Source organism: Hydra viridissima, unplaced genomic scaffold, assembly GCF_058129835.1.
Source record: "Hydra viridissima isolate aposymbiotic clone 2 unplaced genomic scaffold, HvirCarnegie_v1 scaffold_8, whole genome shotgun sequence".
NCBI lineage: Eukaryota > Metazoa > Cnidaria > Hydrozoa > Anthoathecata > Hydridae > Hydra > Hydra viridissima.
In genome coordinates, this window is record NW_028324307.1 from 624,751 (window position 1) to 647,709 (window position 22,959).

Consider the following 22,959-nt stretch of genomic DNA (forward strand, 5'->3'; position numbering starts at 1 on the left):
CTAAAATTCAATTAAAAAGTATGAAATATATTTTGTTCCACTCATGACACTTTATGTCATATTTTAAAAATAAAATTGTGTATTTTAGTTTTTCAATCCAAAACGACGGTAAAAAAAACAAACAAATACTAAACACCATCTCTTACTATTTCTATCTGAATCAAATCAGTATTTTCTCAAATTTAAAACAAGTATTTGAAATAAATTTTACCGACATTTTTAAAACTAAAATCCTTGAATATTTTTTTTACGGAATGAATTAAACATAATTTTAAACTCTCAAATTAAAAAACGTTTACTACTTTAAGAAGCCATGAAGCTTTTTGTTATTAGTTCTTCAAACTACCAAAGATTAATTTTTTTTACCAAGTGAATCATCGGCTTTATCCTCTCTTTTTGTCTCCTCTAAATATGACGTCATGTCTTCCAACTTTTATTTAACTCATAATAAATTCACATAAATTAGCTGTAAATTAATTTTATTCTCACAAATCGAAGGAAACGCAGAAGTTCAATATTTATTGCTTACAAACGAATTTTTATGTTGCAGTTTAATTTTGATGCTATGGGGGGCGCGTTTAAAAGGTGCTTTTAATATCCTGAACAAAATACTAAATCGATTAAATACTAAATAAATGATTATAAACTCATCAAACACAGTACTTTTTACCTGTTGTGATAATCAGTGGTCTGCTCAACATTTTTAGATTCGAAGAAACGTTTTGATACAATTATAACTAATGAAGAAGAAACTTTGAATCCAAAAGGAAATAAAATTATATCATACAATTTTATATTTCATAAAATTTTGTACTTCTATTTATAAACATTGAAAATATTTTGTACTGAGTGAACCAGCATGCTTTGCTTCTAAAATACCTTCTTGCATACATTCTATATACCTAAACACTTCTTTTGCGTTTTTTGATTTATAGCTTTCTGTAAAGCAACACACAATTCAGCTTTTAGAAATTAGTTCTGTATATAAGCAACATACGATTCGACATTTTATTATTTAGCGTACCCACATTTTTCTCTCCTTAAGGTGGTCCTATACCATTAAAAATGGAAAATTTCAATTTTTTTTTTTTTACATAATTTTGTGCAAAATTTATACTAGTTTAAGTTTTTTTAATAATTTTAAATAAATTCAGAACACAAGTTGGTATATTTTTAATTTTAAACAAAGTGCTGAAATTGTTTTGCGTAGTTACGCCCCTAGCAACGTAATTTTTAAAATTAAAAAAGTTTCCTCTGATCTTTTTTACCCACTGCTAAAATGAATGTTTGAAAATGTTAACGCTGCATTTTTAAAGTATAGTTTGCCAACTTTCAAACTCATTTTTTGGCTATACTTTGCAAGAACAAAACTATATTAACCTTGTGCTTCATTTAATTTGTTTGAATTTAGTAAATTGGTACTGCAGTTAAAATTTTGTTATGGGTCGAAGAAAGTCAGGTTACAAACCTTTAAAAAGAGTATTTCATGGAAATCGATTTGTAGTTGCTCCACCAAAAACAATAAATAATTCAATTCCTACTTCAGAAATCATTATAAATGAAGCTCCATGTTCAGCAAGTGGTTTAAAATTGAAAAATAATAACGTGAAGGAAGCAGATTTGAATACATCTTATTTGCTAATAGACTTTAATATTTTGGCAGAAACAATATGTTTGTATTCAGTTTGCCCAGAGTGTAATCAAATGGGATTATGTACTCAAAATTTAACAACAGAAAAGAAAGGATGGGCAAATAAACTGAGACTTTCCTGTACTTATTGTCAATGGAGTAAAAATATTTTTACCTCTAAAGAAATTATTTTACCAAATAAAAGTGGTCAAAAATGTTTTGACATTAACACTAGATGTGTTATGGCACTTCGAGAAATTCGCAAAGGTCTTGCATCAATCAATTCAGACCTTTTTGCGTATATTAAGTTTAACAGATCCTATAAATCTCAAAGCTTATAACGAAATTAACAACAAAATGTTAGATTCATACATGACTGCTGCTAATGAAAGTATAACCAGTATATGAAAGTATAAACTTTTATGGACCTAAGTACCGATAGTTTATTGATTAAATGTTTGCATGGAATGACCCAGAATGTCAATGAATCACTTAATGCAATGATTTGGTCTCGATGCCCTAAAAATCAATAATGCAGTCAAAAAATAATTAAAATTGGTGTTTGTTCAGCAGTTATTCATTTTAATGATGGATTTAATGGGCTTCATAATGTATTTAAATTTTTAAACATTACTCCTGGAGCTTCATTTTGCATAAATGGTCCAAAACGAGATTTATGTAGAATAAAAAAAGCTAACAAGAAGTCAAGTAGTTCCTATAAAAAGCAAAGAAAAGTTTTAAGAGCTAAAAGAAAGGGTTTTATTGATGAACAGACAAACACAAATGACTATGAGTCTTATATAACTGGAGCATATTGATTTTTTTATGTGTGATGTTATTTTGATACTTGTTATTTTCTATTTATTTTCTTATTTTTGTTTTTCTCAGTTTTTGATTTTTGCCTATTTTTAGTCACCGTTTCCAGAATAAAATCTCCTAGGTTTTACAATTTGACCTAAAAATTTCCCAAGTTATTTAAGTTTGATCTACAACCTGAACTAAAATGAAAGTTTTTTACTTTGTATTTTTTGAAGTTTTGATATAAGAACTAACATAACTATAGTCACTTTTTGATATAAATGGTCTTTTATCTATAAAATATAAACTACTCAATAAATTTTATTGATTTTAGTTCAAATTGTTCTTCATAGTAATAAAAAACTTTTTGTAAAATTTTATTTAATAAGTAAATATGGTTTAAAAGTTATTAAGGAAACAGTAATTGGGGTATTTCGGGTCCCAACATGGTTTATTAACCCCGTAAAAAAACTTTTTCAAATTTTTTTGGTTTTTTTTCTTTTTTTCTACCTGGGCATCCTATTATATGCAGTAAAAAGTGTTTTAAGGTCAAACGTCAGCGACACAAGTTTGATGGTATAGGACCCCCTTAACTTCTGTTCGCAATTTTTCAACATCTCTAAATATACTTTCAGCGTTCTCGAACTGTTTTTTTATCATATCTACATCTCGCAATATAGGAGCTTGTATTTAATGATCCCCATGCTTCTCTTCTAATACTTCTTTTTGCATATTTTCAACATCTCGTAACATACTTTCAAAGTTAGACCATTGACCTCTTTTAGACATGCTTATTGTAATCCAGTATTTTGTATTTAACATATTTTCATGTTTCTTTCCGAAAACTTCTTCACGCAGCTTTTCAACATCTTTAAACAAATTTTCAGCTTCAACGAATTGATTTTTTTTAAACTTGCACATTGCAATCCAGAACTTTGTATGAAATGTATCCGCATGTCTTACTCCTAGCACTTCTTTTTGCATACTTTCAACATCTCTAAACGTATTTTCAGCGTTATCAAATTGATGCTTTTCATATAAGCACATTGCAATCCAGTATTTAGTATTTAACGTATCTGTATGTTTCTCTCCTAACACCTCTTTTTGTATATTTTCAACATCTCTAAACATATTTTCAGCGTTTTCGAATTGCTGTTTCTTATTTTCAGCGTTATCGAAGTGCTGTATTCTTTTTTCAGAGTTTTTGAAGTGTTGTATTTTATTTTCAATGTTTTCGAACTGTTGTTTCTTATATATACATTTTGCAATCCAGTATTTAGTATTTAGTGTATACGGATGTTTCTCTCCTAATTCTTCCTTTTGCATATTTTCAACTTCTCTAAACATTTTTTCAGAGTTATCGAATTCTTTTTTATCGTATATGCATCTTGCAATCCAAATTTTAGTATTTAACGTACCAGCATGCTTCTCTCCCAATACCTCTCTTTGCATATTTTCAATGTTTCTAAACATAATTATAGCGTTATCAAAATGTTGTTTTTTACATGTGCATTTTGCAATCCAGTATTTAGTATTTAATGTATCCACATGTTTCACTCCGAATAAAAATGTTTGTACATTTCCTACGTATCTAAACATTTTTTCAGCGTCGTCAAAATGCTTTTGATCATACAAGTTCTTCGCATCATTGAAGTTCTTAGTAAGTATGAATAATGCCGTAATACTAATTAGTGTAACAATGACAGCGACCCATGGGAAGTTCATATTTTCCAAATTTATGAAAAAAGATTTTTTTTCGGAATTAGTATCTACGCGATTTTTCTCGTTTTCTGCTTTAACATCTTCATCTCTTACATGCCTCTGTTTTGGTACTTCAGCTGAGTCATTTGGGTCCTCGTTCTCGATGTTCCATTTTTGTCGGTTGTCAATCGCTTTTTTCAAATCTCCGGCTACGGAAACCTGTGCCTCAATTAAGCAATTGATGAGAAGCTTGCAATCTTTGCGTTCTGATAGAGAAAGAAAGTTATACTTAAATTTCTGTCTTCGCAAATCTTCTAGTTGTTTTTATATATCTTATTGTTACAAAAAGTAAACCCTTAGAAAAGTTAGTAAATATTTAACTTATTAGAGAGCCAATCAGTTTAAAAGACCGCTGAAGGTTAAACCTGGAAACGAAATTTATTAATCATTTTAAATCATAATTATGATAAAAAAAAGATATCATCCATAAGAAAAGGAATTTTAAAGAATTTTATTCCAAATTTTGGCCTTCTCTTTTTAGATTGCGACAATACACCTGAGGTTTATAAATCGAATCAGTTTTCATTCTTGAATCAGAAATTATTCAACGACATTGCTCTCAACGATTTACACAGCTAAAAATAAAACAATGAAATGAAGAAAAAGCGACACTCTAAATTCTGATAATGTTAAATAGAGAACTTGCTTAAAATCATAGAATAAAAGACAGAATCGCGTATGTCGACCTCAAAAGTAAACATTATGAAAGGGATCAAAAAAATGTCTAAAAATGTGTAATAGGAAGACTACTTACGATTTGTTTTAGCAATTTCTTCGCAAACCTTAAAGAATTTGAATTTCCGACGATATTGAACTTAACCGATAACTTTTCAACCCAGAAGCATTTCATCAAAAGACTTGTATTTCATCAAAAGACTCGTTCGAAACTCGAATGTTGATAAATTTCGTCAAAAGACTCGTTTTTCAAGACACGTTTGAAACTCGAATGTTGATAAATTTTGCAAATTAAGTTTAAGACGAATAATTATCGAATAAACTTAAATAATAATTGCTACCGAATAGAAATAAATAATAATAGTTATAGACTAAAATAGTACTTTTATTTCAAGTTGCAAACATATCATTACTCCTTTCTTCCTATTTACAATTTTTGAATTGCGTATGTAAAATTTATGTTAAGTATAAAGTATAAACGTATGTAAGCGTATCTATGTTAAAGAAAGCTTATGCTATGAGCAAGAAGAATTTTCGTTATTTATGAGACAAAATTTAATAGTAAAACACAAACCTTACAATTAAACAATCTAATGAAAAAACTTTTTAAAATCGAATTTTGAGTATCATTAAAAAAGTTGCTATGAATAAGCAGCTTGATAATATTACACAAACCACCAACTTCCATAGTGCTACCTAAGATTTAATTTAACATAGAAAAGAGCATTTTATTTAACCTTTGGTGGTCCAACATCGAGTCGGACTCGACAGTCTCAGCGTTAGTATCAGGCCCAACGTCGAGTTGAGCTCGACAGAGCATGCTTAGCTATAATAAAGAGGCAACCCTTAGTAAAAAAATACAAATATGGACAATAAAATATCCAACATTAGTATCTGACTTTTTTCCTTTTTTCCAAAAAAATGATTTGTACAGACTGTTGGAATTCCGAAAAAAACATTGACCGCAAAGGGTTAAAAGTCATCTATATCTCCTATGTGTATGGAGATTGGGCGACTTTGCAGGATCATGATGGTGGATAACAATGATTTCTTAAATCATTTTTTTCAAGTCAAAAGTTAGGAATTAGGAAAAGAAAAAAAAAATCAGCAGATTTTTAAAAGTAAACAAAAGACACGGTGAATAAGAACATCCTCTAAGACCTTGCAACACATTCCCAGAAGACCTTGCAACACATTCCCAGAAGACCTTGCAACACATTCCCAGAAATTATTTTTTTTGATTATCATCAAAAAAACATTTCCTCATTCAAAAAATGAAAACGACAACTTTTTTTAGCGGGGGCCTGGGGAGAAATCACATATTTTAGCGGAAAAAAATTTAAATTTACTTTAATTTTAAAAAAAAATCAGCAGATTTTTAAAAGTAAACAAAAGAGTTTAATCAGATTTAAAAGGGTAGTGAAGGAGAGACTGGGACTAGCTCTTACCATTGTCTCGTTAGTCACGCTAAAGAAACCATTCAATGTCCAAATAATTATAATTTTCGCTCAGAATTTAAATCTATAAGACGGGCGCAATTTATAGACTAACCAGACAAATCATTTTCTAGAAAAACCCTTAAAAAGAATGTAACACATTTTAAAATTTGACATATTACGTCGCATTATAGCTTTGTTGTCGCAAAAACCGGTGTAAATTTTTTTTTAAAAAAACAAAGAAAACATTTTGTTTTCTTTGAAAAAGAAACATTTTGTTTTGAAAAACAATTGTTAAAACGGAAATTACAACAAATAAACAGCAAAAAAAAAAAAGAAATTTTCAAATTTTCTTGGCCTATACACAACATGACTCTACCTCATGCTAACTTTTTACATCTATGAACAGTTCTTTGGCCACACCCATCGGCAGAAGAAAAGAATTACTCTGGCAAGCTCCAGAAAAACCCTTTGGTGGGAGCAATTTTGACACTTTCCTGATCTCAAAACTATAAAAACTGAAATCATCCATCACCGTCCGTGAAAGAAATTTCATTTTTAAATTTATGCTTTATAAAAAACAGCAAATTACAGCATTAAAAGTTTTTGGCATTTTTACAGCCGCAGTAACCTTAGATTTTCATATTAAAAACAATTAAAAACATATAATCTGGTTAGAGAAACTAATTAGAATATAAAACTGCAAATAATTTCATTTTTACTAAATCTGAGAATGAGCAATTATTAATGATCTACATTGCTCTTTTGTTACGCTAACTTTAGGTATTCAGTATAAAATTTTGCGATCATTAATTGAATATTGTTTGTAACTTCCATGCTGTAATTTAACCAAAATTAAAAAATAATTTTTAATTTTGAAACTATATAACTTTTATCAAATCCAAGAAACAGCAATTATCATTTTTAAATTTGTGCTGTTACTCAAATTTTGAATTGCGCACTAAAAAATCTACATTTCAGTATTGTTATGGAATAATTTTTTAAAAGAATAGTTTTTTCAGTTTCTAAACCTAAATTGAAGCAAAAGAATGCCAAATCAAGCCAAATCACACGATGACTGCAGAAAAACCGTCTGTTTTCTCTGCATGAGAAAGAGCTCAAGGTATTGTGTTATTTTTTCCTTTTTCTTTAATAATTTGATTTATTTATAAAACATTTATTTCTTCATTTGAATATTTAACATAAAATTCTTTTGATATACATTATCTGATGAGCTTTATGTATTGTTTTCAGAGTTCTCACAAAATCTATGATGGATGATGTGTTGAGCATACTTTCATCAAGTCTTGATTTTGCTGACAACAGAGTGCCTCTTGGAATATGCGATACTTGCCGAATAACCATAGGAAAGAAGAAGAATGGAGCAGAAGTCAATTTACCACCTCTTTTTGACTTCACATCTGTCAAAGTTCGACCTTCAACAAGAGGCAACAACTGTGACTGCCTAATCTGCCAGATTGGTCGAATGAAAGTTTTTCAAAAGCACCCACTTGAAGATCAAGAAAAATTGGAAACAGGCCAAACTCAAAGAAGATGCTCAGACTGCCTCTCCATTATTGGAAGAGGCATCTCACACAACTGTAACACATTTACATTTCGAGAAAATATGAGACAACTAGCCATCACGGATTCTAAAGTCTCTGAGCAAATTGCATCCACTATTGTTGCAGCCAAAAAATCCTCTCCACATGGGACAATCAGACTGTCTCATGCAGGTGGTGGTCGCCCCCTACCACTAACTAAAGGTGATTTAAGTATCTTTCAATTAGTGAAACATAAGTCAACTGAGTGAGACAGTTGCTTTTTGCTAGAGTTAAAAAAATTTAATGGCATTATTATGAATGTAATACAATCAAGACAATAATGTGATGTAATGATAACTTTCAGGTTCATTAAAAAACAAAAAGACTCTTTGGTGATGGTCCTATCTTGAGCACTCAGGATCTTGTGCAAGTGCAAGTTAACACAGGCCTGTCAAACACGAACATGAAGAAGTTTGCATCAACCATCCATCACGTGTCCAAGGGTCAGATTTTGGAGCCTAACTTTCATGAAAAATTTTGTGATGCAGGAAAACAACTCAAAGATCATTTTATCCAAACAAAAATTCAGGTCAGTAATGATAAGTTGCAGAAACGCCAACAAATTGTTGTGCATTGCAAAGATCTTGCAGATCTCCTCAATGATGTTCTGTTGAGAAGACAAATCTATTCATCACACATTGTAAAGCTTGCCCTTGATGGTGGTGGTGGTTTCTTGAAAGTAAGTTTGGGCATTCAAGAGGCAGAGCAGAGCATGGAGGCAGGGTCACCACCAAACAAGAAAACTTTAGCCACACCAACTGCCAGGGACAGTGGAGTCAAGAAGCAGCTGCTAGTTGCAATTGCTGAGGATGTGCATGAAAATTACAGTAATATTCAAAAGATCCTCAATCTTCTTGTAATCGAGAAAGTTGACCTCCTTCTCTCAACAGATTTGAAGTTAGCCAACATTGTTTGCGGCCTTCAGTCACATGCCAGCTCTCACCCTTGCACATGGTGTGATGCCTCTCACAAGAATTTAGCCCAATGTGGCACCCCTCAAACATTTGGCTCTTTGAGACGATGCTTTGAGGATTTCAATGCAAATGGTCAGGATTTGAAGAAAGCTAAGCTATTCAAAAATGTTGTCAACCTGCCACTTCTAAATGTACCAGACAGCACACTTGTCTTGGACGTCATTCCACCAATGGAACTTCACCTACTTCTGGGTGTTGTAAACCATCTTTACAACATTCTAAGGGAGTCTTGGCCAAAAGTCTCAGCTTGGCTAAATGATCTACATATCAAACCACAGCCTTTTCATGGTGGGCAGTTTGATGGCAATGAATGCAAGAAAATGCTGAAGAATGTGGATCTTCTTCAGAGAATGGCAGAACAAGATAGCGCATTTGACATCTTTGATACAATTGACACACTGCAAAAATTTGATTCTGTGGTTTCTGCATGCTTTGGAAACAAATTGGAACCTGACTATGTAAAAAGAATTGATAAATTTCACACTGCATACTTGTCTCTGACAAGAGGAAGAATCACTCCAAAGGTTCATGCAGTATTTTTCCACGTGAAAGAGTTCATTGAAAAACAAAGGGAACCACTAGGAAAATAGAGTGAACAGGCAGTAGAGGCTATGCACCACAACTTCAAATTACACTGGAGTAGATACAAAAGGCCAATTGATCATCCTGAATATGGGAAGTGGCTAGAAACCTGTTTGGTTGACTACAACAGCAAAAGCTTGTAAGAAAGAGAAAAGTATGAATACTAGAAAATAGTGCACATTTTCTAATACTTCAATGAGAAAAACTGCTTTTTTCACTCTTGGATAACTTGTTGAGTAAAAGCTGTAGAACTCAACCATAACTTAAGGATCATTGATGAAACTATCAAAGATGCAATTTTCCGTTGTAGTTTCTTCTGATTTTGCAGATTATTTTATAGCAACTATTGAATATCTTTTGTTTTAGAAAAAAATAGTGTTTAAAAACTTGATTTGTTATATAATCTTTTGCAATTTTTTGTTAAACAGTTACCTTTTGTGTTTTTTATGCCAATCTAGAATAAAGAATATTTATAATACTGTAAAAATGCCAATAAATATTGAATGCTGTCATTTTCAATTTTTTAAGAATAAGCAAAATTTTAAACACACTTTTCTTCTGCGGACGGCGATAGATGATTTCAGTTTTTATAGTTTTGAGATCAGGAAAATGTCAAAATTGCTCCCACCAAAGGGTTTTTCTGGAGCTTGCCAGAGTAATTCTTTTCTTCTGCCAATGGGTGTGTGGCACGTAAAATTTTATAGCGTAAAAAATAATAGAACAACCCATAAACTTCACTGACCTATTAACATGTTGATGGGCCTTTTGTTTATTTAGAGTAGGCAACATTTGTTTTAGAAATATTTTGCCAATAAAATGTTTGTGATTTCAATTCATCAAAAGTTTTAAAACTTTTTGTCACAAACTTCGGTATAAAAAAAGTTATTATTTTTTGTGATATTCAGAATTGGGTAAAGCCCATGACCATTGTCCGAGAAAAATTCGAAAACCTACTAAAACTTGACACTTTTAGCCATAAAAGTGTCTGACTTTTAAGATCATAATTGTTGCTATTTTATTTTAGAAGTAGCGGACGTAAAGTGGACAAGCTGATGCTCAAAAGACAAAAAAATAAGAATACAGTTAACAAGTTATGAATTCTCTTACCACTGTCACATCTGAGCCAATCAAACTGTTTATGTAAAGGCTCCTTTAATTGGCAAATTAAACTCAAAATGCTTCTCTCGTTAACGTGAACAAAACCGCTAATAAAGGGTAAGCAGTTGTGCAATCTTCCGTTAGTTACAGTTTCATGAATACTAACGTTGAACAACAGATGAATAGATGCGCAAAGCTTTATTAAAAAGAAATGAACAAACTGATATTGCTGAGTCACGACAGATTTCTTTAAAAAACCAAACGGTTCAAGACCGTTCTCATCTAGAACCGAGCCAAGTTCGTTTTGCGAAATGTTCACTTTCCCTCTGTCTAATAGACAAAAAGCCACTTCGCAGACTTTTAAAATATGCTGATGATTTATTTGCATAAAGCGCCATAATGGTACATTACTTTCGCAATTTTGTTGCATTAAGTATAAAAATATTAGTGTCTGTAGTTCGGTCACAGTTTTTATAGATTGAATGCTCAAATTTAACAATGTTGAACAAACTGCTTTCAAATAAAGTGGTACGGAGAGCAAAGCCGCCACATTACGAGAAGATGCAGAAAGATTTTCTAGATCAGTTTTCAGAGTTTTATTAAACAAAATATCTTCTAAAAAACTGATTGTTCCGCTGGTGTTAAAACCCAATATCTGCATGTTTGCTACATTTTCCTTATCTTTAACTGTATTGTAGTATCTCAATACGGCTTTGACATTTCCACTAAGTACACATTTACAGTTTTTTAGACTAAAAATATCCCTGAGCGCTGTTAATATAGGGACGTTGTTTGAGAATTCATGATTAACTAATTGTTCTAAGTAAAGAAATTCATCTAATCCATCTATAATAAACATTGTCCTTTCAAACGAAGAAATTTCATATCCCTTCAAAATATTTTTGTAAAACATCTCTATGAGTTGCTTGATGTTTGAAACATGTTGAAGTTTGTTGATCTTACTAAATTCAAAGTAAAAAATAAAGTTCAAGTTTTCCCAATGTAATCTGTTTGCCCAGTGATAAAGACAACTTTGCAGAAAGTTTGTTTTTCCAATACCTTTAGGCCCTGAAATCAAAATCAACTGTGAGCTTTCATCAAATACCTCCTCATACTTTATTGGTTTGTAACTGTTTTGTTTATGACGAAAGAACTCCCATTCGTTAAAGTCATCTTTATCCATCTCTAAGTCTTCCTTTTCCATAGAAGCTAACTTTAGTTTACTGATGAGATAGTTGAGGTCAATTCTTTGATTCTGTCCATTTCGAAGTGTAGCTCGAAAAGTGTTTAAGTAAAATGCTTTCAGCTGGTAACTTGCATCTAAACAAGAAATAGATTTTTTCAAGAAATATATCATTTTTTCAAGAAATATATAATTTCTTACAGGACTGAAAGAAATTATTCTCTTTCATTAGAACATTATTCTCTTTCCTATAAGAATAAAAAAATATGCTTTAATTAGATACTTTTGAATAACTAGTTCTTAAATAGCGTAATAGTTTCAGGGCAAAAGTCAAGTCTTAATTTTTAATGACAGTTAACATTAAAAAAGCATTCGTTTTCCAGAAGAAAAGAGGATTGTTATTTTTTAAATTAGAAAAGGGTTTTTGAAAAATTAAGAAAGTAAATTTTCACTCCATTTATTTTCAAAGCACTTTTAAGTCTTAACCCTTACCTCTGCTCGACCTCAACAACCTATTGTTTCAGATTACAAAATAATATTTTATTACCTTATTTTGCAAAAGAAGTTTGGTGTTATTTTGACCTTATTACCACCGCACAGTTTGACGTAAAACAAAAAAACTAAAGGAATTTGAAGAAAAAATGCTTTGAATATGTTGGAACAACACCTGATTTAAGAAGCATCGGCAAACACATAGAAAAAAAGAATACAAAAACTGAGAAGTCGTGCAGAAAGTTTAATTGGAAAAAAAATCCAGAGAATCTTATTTCGGGAAGATTTTATGGATTAATGGAGAAATTTTAAGAGATTTTTAAAAAAGAGAGTTTTGGAAAAAGGAGAAAGAGGATTTTACAAGAAGAGGTAAAAAAATAAAATATTTTCAAAGAAAAACAACAGATTTTAAAATAAGAAATGTTCTAAAATTGAAAGACACTTTGGCAATGAGCCCAATGGTGGGAAGAGAATATCTTTGAGTTACTTTTGATTACATAGTATTATCTCTATTTGTATATATTAAAAGAATATACTTGAGTTAAATATTTCAGAATATTTTTTAAAATTGACGAGAAAGCCCAATAGTAAGTATCATAATCATTTCATTTATATTTTGGTTGAGGAATTAATTTATCGTTGTTAATTGTATTAAGATTTTGTTGCTGAGTTTTACGTAGGTCTAACGCCTTAGAATTGTTGGTGTTTACCATCACAAAAACCATTCACTAACCCCATAGGTCTACCCAACATTGAGGACAACTCAACAACCCTATCATATACACCTAAACACTTTAATATAATCAAACAAAACAAATATATTCCCCAAAGACTAAATATCTCCATGCTCACATAATCTCAATGCTCACACCATTTCCGCACTCACAAATCTCCATCCTCACAATGGATTAAATCAAAATTAATGCAAACTTGTTTGGGTGTTGTGGTAAGAATAATGTGCAGTAATTTTTACTTGCAGTAGGAATAATGTGCAGTAATATTCTACTATTATGATTTCCTAACTGTCACTTCATTATACAGTTTTTAGGATTGTGTAATGAAATAATAGTTATGAAACTATTTTATTAAAAACTTCAAAACTGCTTTAAAAACGTGTAGTGCATAAAAAAGTTAGAGCTGCACTTACAAAACATTTGCATCTCATTCCAAATATCTGCTTTACCCATCTGCACAAGAGATTTTTCGACTATGGACATGAAGTCAGAAGGATTTCGTAAAACAAGTTTTTTAAGCAGTTCATCCATTTTAAGTTGATCACTGTGATTATCAAGGTTGATATAATCAATAACAGCTTTATCAAAAGCAGCTTCGGTTGCAAATCTTTTCCACTCTGGAGAAATGTTGTCAACCAAAATGCATTTTATTGTTGGATCCATGATGAATGCGCCTAAAACAAGGCAAGAGTTGCTGTGTTTTGTTTTCATTCATTTTTTTAATATCAATTTATCTTTTTCATTTTTAATAACATTTTAAAAACCATTTAGAAATTTATATGAATTTTAATGTATGCTTTATAAAAAAGTTTTAAAAAGGTTTCTTATTTTCTATATAATATAACCATATCATTTTCTATAATATATTAGCATATAATAAAGTAATGTCCTTACCTTATTGTTCAACAAATCTTATTGTTTTAACTGGAACAGCTAATTGAAAAACAAACAAACTTACATTATAAATTTTGAATGTAATGCCAAAAAAAGTTAATAGAAAAATAACATATGAATGATTATATGACACAATCATGACATCAAGACATAATATAGTTAATAATTGAACATTTTAGGTGATTACTGTTTGTAGCACATCAGCAGATATAAAAATAGTTAACTTATGAACCATAAAAAATATAACCAGGCCTTTCAAAAGGCTGAGTGAGGACCGGGGCAAATTACTATTTTGGATTTATGAACCCCAGACAGGGTTGAAAAAGGAGTGTGGATTAGCTTTCCTTTTGCTATTTTGAAAAATTTTTTCTTACTCTTAATCTTGGTTACTTTTGGTCTTTACATACCTTTAACAAATAGCTTATAAAATTTTTCTTTCCTATTTAACAAAAAGTTTTTCAAACTTATCTATTTACAAAAACTTATGCAATAATCAACAAATGTTTGGTGAAAATAAAGGCTTGAAGTCAAACTTCTTTTTCATCACTCAAATTAGTGGGCCATTATCATTTGCTGAGGCAATGGCAAATTTTCGCCAGCCCTCTTCTCCTCCCTCTTTAAGTTTCATATATATCCTGTATCATGTTTGATACTTATATATACAAATTATATATTTTAATGTATATTTGGAAGGACTATAATGCAGGAAAACTTAATTTTCAATTTTTTTTATCTATTTACACAATATTGATTCTTTGAATAGGATTTGGTTGGGTCGGCCAACAAAGTTGTAAAAAAGTTTTCAGAAACTTCCAAAAAGTTTAATATACTCCAGTCATTCTCTTAAATCTACTGAACCACAAAAACGTCCTATGCATAAAAATGTTGACTAAAACAAGAGATGCATGCCAAGCAATTATAAAGGTGAAGTGTGTTAGAATCAATTGTGAAGCACTTATAATGAGGAAAGTAAGAAAATAATATAAAGAGGAGAATCATGTTGCAAAAGTTTACATCTTGTCTTTAATCAAATAGTGCATTTATCAGGATTTGAAATTAACATATGGTAGTGTGCAAAAATTTATAAACAGCTAAATTTTTCAAGTTTTTTTGTCATAACTTTTTGACTTTTCACTGAAAATGAATGAAATTTTTAACAATTATTCTTTTAAAGTGATAACATAGTATAATTTACTCAAAAAAAATGAAAATTTGTTACGAAAGGAAGAAATTCAAATTTCATTGAAAACATAGCCATGCAAAAGTTTGTAAACAGTTCCATGCCCCATATAGAAAATCAAAATTTCACCAAGAAAAATGTATTTATATTAAAATTAAATTTACTGGAGATAATATTTAACTTATATTTTAAAAAAATGGGAAAGCCAAAGGAATCGTCAAGAGAAAAGAAAATTTCAATAATACTTGCTGTTGGGAAGGATTCCTTGAAAGCAAATTTTTGAGCTTTATGATGAGGCTAAATCAGCAATTAGCATACTAGTAAAGAGATATAGAGACCACAAAACAGTTGAAAACAAGCATCATCCAGGCAGGTCAAAGATAACTACAGAACATCAAGATAGAACTTTGGTTAGAAAATCAAAACAAGATTCTCGCAGAAGTGCTGTTGAATTAAATAACATTTTGAGCAATAATTATGGTGTTAAGTGCAGCATAGATATTACAAAGTACTTCTGCGCCTGCTTAATTTGTTTGGTACTTGTCCTGCCATGAAACCATAAATATTATAAAATAATTGCTCATTCCAAATGAAATTTGCAAAAGATCGTTCGGATTGGATTTCAAAAGAATGGTCAAAAATCTTATTCAGTGATGAATCAAAATTTTGTATGTTTGGTAGCAATAGTATCATTTACATGAGACGTCCAAATGATGAAAGATTTGCTCCTAAGTACCAAATGCCAACAATTAAGCATGGTTTTTTTTATTTAACTTTTTAATTAACCCTGCTTTACCTCATGAGCAATGGAATGATTTGGGGATCTTTCATTCGGGATTCTACTTGTCCACTTCATCACATTGAAGACATAATGGATCAGAATGTATATTTAGATATAGTCAAGAGTGCTATGCTGCCACATGGAATGGACAAAATACCTTGTGGTTTGATTTTCCAGCAAGGCAACAATCTAAAGCACCGTGCAAGTTCTATCAAAAATTTTTTCACTTTGAAAAAAATTCCTACTTCAATTTGGGCTTCTCAAAACACATATTTAAATCCAATGGAACATCTTTGGGATTATTTCTATTGTCAATTGAAAGGCGAAAAAATGACCAATAAAGATCATTTATACCAGGTGCTTTTGGATTGTTGAGCAAATATCCCCATAGATGTTCTTATCAACTTAGTTGACTTTATTGTTGTTGTTGTTGTTAAGCAATGTTAAAATCTAGAGGCTATCCAACAAAATACTAATGTGGTGTGATTAAAAAATGGGGAGGTACTAGAGATAATATCTCTTTTTTGAATTTTTTCATTTGTGTATAAACTTTTGCACGTTTTCCATTACAAGTTATCACTTTTTTGAGTAAATAATACTATTTAATCATATTATAGGAACAATTGTTGAAAGTTTCATTCATTTTCAGTAAAAAGTCACAAAGTTATGACAAAAAAACTTGAAAAATTTAGCTGTTTATTAACTTTTGCACTTTACTGTATTAAGGATCCGAAATTTCTTGAGCAGCAAATGCATCAAGTCAATAATACAATGATTATACTCTCAAATTAGTGTCAACATTATTGATTTTGATAAAAACTTTTCACAAAAGAGACAATCAAAAAATTAATTACTAATGTATCCTGCTTCCAGATCACATAAATGGTAGAACAATTAACGAAAAAACTGAGCTAAAATCCTAAGCACTTTTGTCTATAAGGTGACAAAATTAACAAATATATATATATTTTTTGAAAACACATTATTCACTACAAGCACCTTTGGACATGGCGTATAAAAATAAACTCTTTATTACATTTATCAAAACTCTGTGAATGTACTTACAAAGTATCATCTAGCAACTCTGCCACAAAGGAGTAAGTGCATGCACAGTAAATAAAAAAGGTTTTGTAAAAGGCTATCAACAACAGGAAAAGGTTTTTTACCGCTAGAAAAACTTTAGGTGTATAAAAATAGGATTTCTGAAAAAGTTTTCTGATCACAACCCTTTAAAAAGGATATTGGTATTTTGCTGAACTTTACCTTGAACGTAAATTTATGTTTTAATATTTTTATTGTATACTTAGCTTCTTTATTACACTCTTTTAGTGAGAAAATAGAACCAGAACTAGGTAAGTTAAATTATGCACAGTTTTGCTTTATTGGTTTTTTTGCTTTATTGGCCTCTGGTTGCCATTATGGAACATTAAGACCTTCAAGCTTTTCTAAGATGAATCATTAAACAGATGTCAATCACAGGATGAATGCACTTGTGATTTTTGAAAAGACTATTAATATTGTTACAGTAGCACAATACTGTTTATTGATACTTTAATACTGTATTTAATACTTACATATTATGATTCAAGTTTGTAATAAACTGCAATATTGATTACAAATCACAAGTGGGGTGAATGTTTAATCTTAATAAGCAACCAAAATACCACTTGTAGTTTTTTGAAATTTCTGGTGTGAATTTCCTTTGCTGCACTGATGACGAAAATTGCCCATAAACTTAACAAAATGTATCAGATGAATTTTTTGCACTTGCTAGGCACTATAGAAGGTATTTGAGTCCATTAAATAAATCTGTAAAAAAAGAAAACATCAATACAAATTAAGCAAAAAATATTTCATAGCTAAAATGACACACCCACATCTCAAGATCCAGACATGCTGGAAAAAAACCTAAGCACATTTGAAATCAGCATGAAAAATTACATCCAGATTAGGTTGGTGTGCATCAGGGTTTTAGGGAGCTTAATTTTGAAAGCACATTCTGTGTCAAGTTTTTTAAAAAAACAAACCCAGCCACTTAACTTTTAAAAAAAATTCTTTTTGAACTGGTCTAATGTATATATTACTTGCTTCAATCATGTAAAATCAATGTGATATGATGTTAATTAGATGTAAAAAATGTCTAAGTTCTTAATCGCTAGTTTTGATTATATATCATTAATAATGAATTGTCCAGCTGATGTGTTTAAGCTAATATGTTTATTTATACAATTGTATCTAATAACTGTTTTTTGATTAGTTGGTTGATGTGGTACAAGGTATGTATCAGGGAAGCATGGAAAAATATCAAGATACTTTAAAAAAGAAATGAAAAAGACAACACTAAGCTTTGATCTGATCAAAGATAAAATGAACATACAAACATGGTCACCCAAGTGTTTAGAATAATTATTAGAAGGCAGTAAATAACAATACAAGTTTTATATGTGTAAAGCTTTTTTCATTAAATTGCACTAAGTATGAATATGTAAAAAAAAAACAATAATAATTTTGCAATAAGAAAACAGTAATCAACACAAGTTTAACAACTAAGTTACATAAGTTTAACAACTAAAGTAAATATTGACTCACTTAAGAACACTTTTTGATGGATCTTTAAGACATGTGCAACAAAAACTGCTATTTTTATATATACTACTTTTTCTCAATTTATTATTTTGCATATATTTAAAATGAAAGAAATTTATTTTTATGTTTAGATTGGAAGGTGATGTTGGTTGCATTGCTGTTACCGTCATTATTTGGGGACCATGAAGATTTTTTGTTTCCCTTACCAAAAAAGGTTCATGTTCAAACTGATTGTCATTTTCTAAAAATAGTTTTACTTGGTTTAAATTTGACTTTAATTTAGCAGCATTCTTATGTCTTTAAGTACATCCATGTTGTGTTTGCTCTTAAATATGCATTTGTATTATCATATTCATTGAATAACGAAACTTAAAACATTCATTAATAAAAGTAATACATACATACATACATACATACATACATACATACATACATACATACATGCATGCATGCATGCATGCATACATATGAACAAACAAACATACTTCTTCTGATTTTGGTGTTTGAAAACACTCTTTATTATAAGCTATCTTTTGCAATTTAATTGCATTTGGTCAAATGTTGCATATTACCTTAATGCATTTGGTCAAATGCTGTGTATTACTTTAATGGTATTAGTTTTAAAACATTATTGCAAAATGAGTTTACTTGAATACTATGATGTTAACACAATTACCTTGTTCATATTGCATGCAAAAACATTTTTAAAATTGTATCAAAGAACTTAAACATTTGCACAGTATCACTTTGTTTTTAATTTGAATTATGAAATACTCTATAATGTATTTTAAATGTAATAATAATTTTAGGCATCTCTTAATTTATTCAACATTATTATATAGATCCAGAGATATATAGTAATTTATTGATTCCAACATAGACTTAGAAACAAATAATAACATATATAAGTTTATATAAATAAGTAAAGAAATGTTTTGTATATAATTACCATTTCTTTTATACATAAATTTATATAAAAAAGTATTTTACATAATTCAATTTTTTCTATAAGGGTTTTGATTAAAAGGTTTTATAAAAGAGGGTTTTTTAGAAAAACCTTGAACGGTTCCACCATTTGGGCAAAATGAAAAACAGGTTTTTGTAAGTTTTCTTTTTTAAAACCCTTATGACTTTTCTGTTTACAGTGTATTGTTCAAATCATGTTTGTTTAAAAAATGCGGGCCGAGTGCAAGAAATATATTGAAATAATCTAAAACAATTACATGTTTTTTTTTTTTATAAGCATAACGCTTATAAGCATATAGAGGCTCAGATTTGGAAAAAAAATAAGCATATGTAAGCATATTCCTGAGCCTCGATAAACTATTTTAAAAATTTAAATTTTATTTAATTAAAAACTTTAAATATATATATTTCTAAATTTAAACCAACAAAAACAACAAAAATCGAAGTTTATATTTTGCAATGCAACGACTTTATGAAGTAATGAAGTCATTGTGTTGCAAAACCTAAACCTCAATACTTAAACATAAAAACATAAAGTTTAAGAGTCACTCTGAAGTGTTTTATTTCTCTCTTTTTTTTCTTTCTCTCTCACTTTTAATGTGTAGTTTATTTAACATCATATTTAAAATGTTTATTTTATTTCTAAGTTCTATCTTTGATTTAATTGATAACATTTGTATATAGTATGTATGTTTTATTTTTTATTATTATACTATAACATTAATTCAGCTACATTAAAACCAAGGCAAATACAGAGCTTAAGTCAATTTTTTACTTTTCTTATACCCATTAACCTTTAGTAACGCGCACACTTTAAAAAAGTATTGAAATAAGCATATTTTATTAGAAATATGCTTAAGCTTAAGCATATTTTTGAGCCTCTTTTAACTTTTTGCTTAAGCATACCCGAGCCTGTTTAAAAAATTTCATATGCTTATAAAAAAAAAAACATGTAAATTATTATCACACATTAAAACAGAACTAGGTTCATACATGCAAAAATGATATTTGTAAGTTATGAACAAAAACCTTTGTTTTAATTAGTTAAAACAAAGGAAAAAGAAAGAAAATGCTTTAGGATTCTACTTTTATCCAACCAACAGTCCTTTAAAAACTCATTTTACTGATCTTTAAAAGTGTGATTGAGAAGATTATAAAGATATTAAAACAAAAAATACGAACCCAGCGATTCGCTCCTTCTTGTTTTTGCTGCGTAAGAATTGTTCTAAAGAATATGCCAATGTCAATCAAAATCTATCACTACTACAGAATGATTTATCAAATAAAAATATGTAATAACTTTCGAAGTCACAACTAAAAAGCTCTGGCAACAAAGTAACTTTTCACGCATGTGAACAAACACGCTGATGTTAGTCCATAGTCAACAACATTCATATTGTTTTAAGATTTGCTTACGTCAGTTTGTTTATCTCTGAAACTGACATAATCTGATTGGTGGATCATACACACTGGAAGAAGTTCTATATTGCACCCAAAATTTTTGTTAAAAATATGCCCCTTAAGCTAAAGGAAAATGGTAAAAAAAAATTCAGCGGGTTTAGTTTGGGAGCTATGTTTTCAAAAAGAGAACTAGCCAGTCATCTGATCAGGCACATGCTTTGATGATGGATGCCAATCTTTTAACACATTAGTAAAAACCCTTTTCGCTTGCAAGCAAAAGATCAGGGCTGGAAACTGTAATAAGAAAACAAGCCAAAATTATTATTTTGGAACTGCAGTCAGAAAAATATCAGCTGAAATTCCACTTTAGGCTTTGAGTAACCATACTCTAAAACGAATATTTAAAAGTGAAAGTACTTGCGAAAATTTGCCTCCGTTTTATACAGAAACGGAAATAGTAATTATAAATGCGGCTGCGTTGTGTCTGAACAAAAAAAATTCAGCAAAAAAAATGTTCTGAAGAACAATTACACAGGTCAGTCAATTTAAACGCCTCTAAAACAATATACCAGCATAAATGTCCGAAAAACGGTCAGAAAGTTCTTAAAAATGCCAGGGCCCACTCAAACAACAGGTGCCGGTTAAGAATTAGTTAAACGGTTTGGCATCATTTTAAAATATAGTAATAAGTGTCATAAATGACTTACTGAGGCAGATTAAACAGCATACTGTTTTGATAAAATTTTGATAGTAATAAAGTTACGGAAGTTGTTTCTAAATACTTGGCATGAGCAAAATTGCAGCAAAGCCAATATTTCTATCCCTTCCTCGACCAACGTTTTACTTTTTATTAAGATTAAGTACTTTAAAAACGAACTAACTATTACAATCATCAATAACCTAAGGTCTTATTAACAACCGCAGAAGTCGTTAATGAGATTTACTTAATCATACATAAAAAGTTGTCAGTTGATATCTTTTGAGGAAAGATGAAAATGAGCTATTAAAAATTATAAAAGATTTCAATACAATTGACTCTTCATATTAAACATCTCGATTAGATGTTTCTATATACTCAAAACGACCTTTTTTTGTCCGAATAATCCCAAACATGTTCAACAATGTTCAAATCTGGACTTTGAGGAGACCAGTTCATTACTTCGAGAACTATCACCTCACACATATCCCGTAAGAAAATTTTGGCCACTCGGGAAGAGTGTTTGAGATCATTGTCTTGTTGTAGAATGATCTTATTACCAATAAGTTTCATTCCACGTGGTATGATGTATGTATGATGTATGTATGATGTATGTATGACGTGGTATGATGTATTTATGATGTATGGTTGTATGATGTCTTAAACTTTACACATAAAATTTCCACATAAAATTTCCACATAAAATTTCCACATAAAATTTCCACATAAAATTTCCACATAAAATTTCCAAATCAATTTTGATTAAATCACCTACTCCAGATAACTTGTATTGTTTAGTAAGATGTTACTACAATTTTTTCAAATGATTGCAACTTTGAGTATATTTAACAAGACCAAGATGGTTTATTCTTCCAGCGATAAGTCCCACAATATATCTTCTGAACAAAAAAAACACAGCTTTTATTGATTGCATCGAATCTATATATAGAAAGCGTCCCTATATTTTCAACCCTTAAAGAAAGGTGTGAGTAGTTTACGTTTAGAATATCTGCATTGTTATTAGTTGATTCTTTGACTACAGAAACTCGTTCTCTTTCTAATTCTTTTCTAAGTCGTTTTTTTTTCAAAATTGAAAAACTTCTTGAATATCTATCGCGTTCTTGAAATATGTAATTTGCAATAAAGCTTTGATATATTTGAAAAAAACTTTCCTTAAAACGTTTCCTAACTGCCACTAGCTCTTTTTCTATACCCATTTTTGCTTCATTCTATGAGCACGTAATAACTGAAGATTCAACATGAAAACAATCCTACAGACTTACTTTGCTTTTCGCCATCAGCTCGTTTAGTTACTTGACCTAGATTTCAATCTCTAATTATAAAATTCTGATTTCAGTTTTTAGTTCATCGACTTCTTCAAATAATAATTTTTTTTGTTCTTTTTTGTATTCATATATTTGATATTTCGTCACACAACCTTTGCAAACTCCTTTAAGCTGAATTACATTTTCTTTCGAGAAATGTTA

The 22,959-nt window shown here is 29.9% G+C and overlaps 1 protein-coding gene across 4 annotated transcripts; it reads right to left on the minus strand.

Annotated features, from left to right (window-relative positions):
• Positions 1-642: 642 nt before the first annotated feature.
• On the minus strand, positions 643-21,188 carry LOC149884413 (uncharacterized). Of its 4 annotated transcripts, none has more exons than XR_016455045.1 (7): positions 20,557-21,188; positions 17,397-17,631; positions 13,862-13,900; positions 13,381-13,641; positions 10,568-11,878; positions 3,014-4,395; positions 643-1,036 (listed from the first exon to the last, which is right to left on the minus strand). XR_016455045.1 is itself a non-coding variant. In XM_090096134.1 (6 exons), the coding sequence occupies exons 4-6, from the start codon at positions 13,628-13,630 to the stop codon at positions 3,119-3,121; spliced, it is 2,838 nt and encodes a 945-aa protein (XP_089952260.1). In that variant the 5' UTR covers positions 13,631-13,641; positions 13,862-13,900; positions 17,397-17,631; positions 20,557-21,188; the 3' UTR covers positions 643-3,118. The 4 variants fall into 4 exon arrangements, 2 of the variants coding, with proteins under 2 accessions (XP_089952260.1, XP_089952263.1); XR_016455046.1 differs by lacking the exon at positions 643-1,036 and adding an exon at positions 4,944-5,690 and having other exon boundaries at positions 3,143-4,395; positions 20,557-21,184; XM_090096134.1 differs by having other exon boundaries at positions 643-4,395.
• Positions 21,189-22,959: the final 1,771 nt, after the last annotated feature.

Excerpts from the sequence above, each read along its gene's own strand:
- LOC149884413 (XM_090096134.1), bottom strand. The coding sequence starts at position 13,630 with ATGGATCCAACAATAAAATGCATTTTGGTTGACAACATTTCTCCAGAG. Across the intron at positions 11,879-13,380 it reads GAATGAGATGCAAATGTTTT|ATGCAAGTTACCAGCTGAAA; the intron begins GTAAGTGCAGCT and ends TTTCTTGTTTAG. Across the intron at positions 4,396-10,567 it reads TTGGCTCAGATGTGACAGTG|AACGCAAAGATTGCAAGCTT; the intron begins GTAAGAGAATTC and ends TTTCTCTATCAG.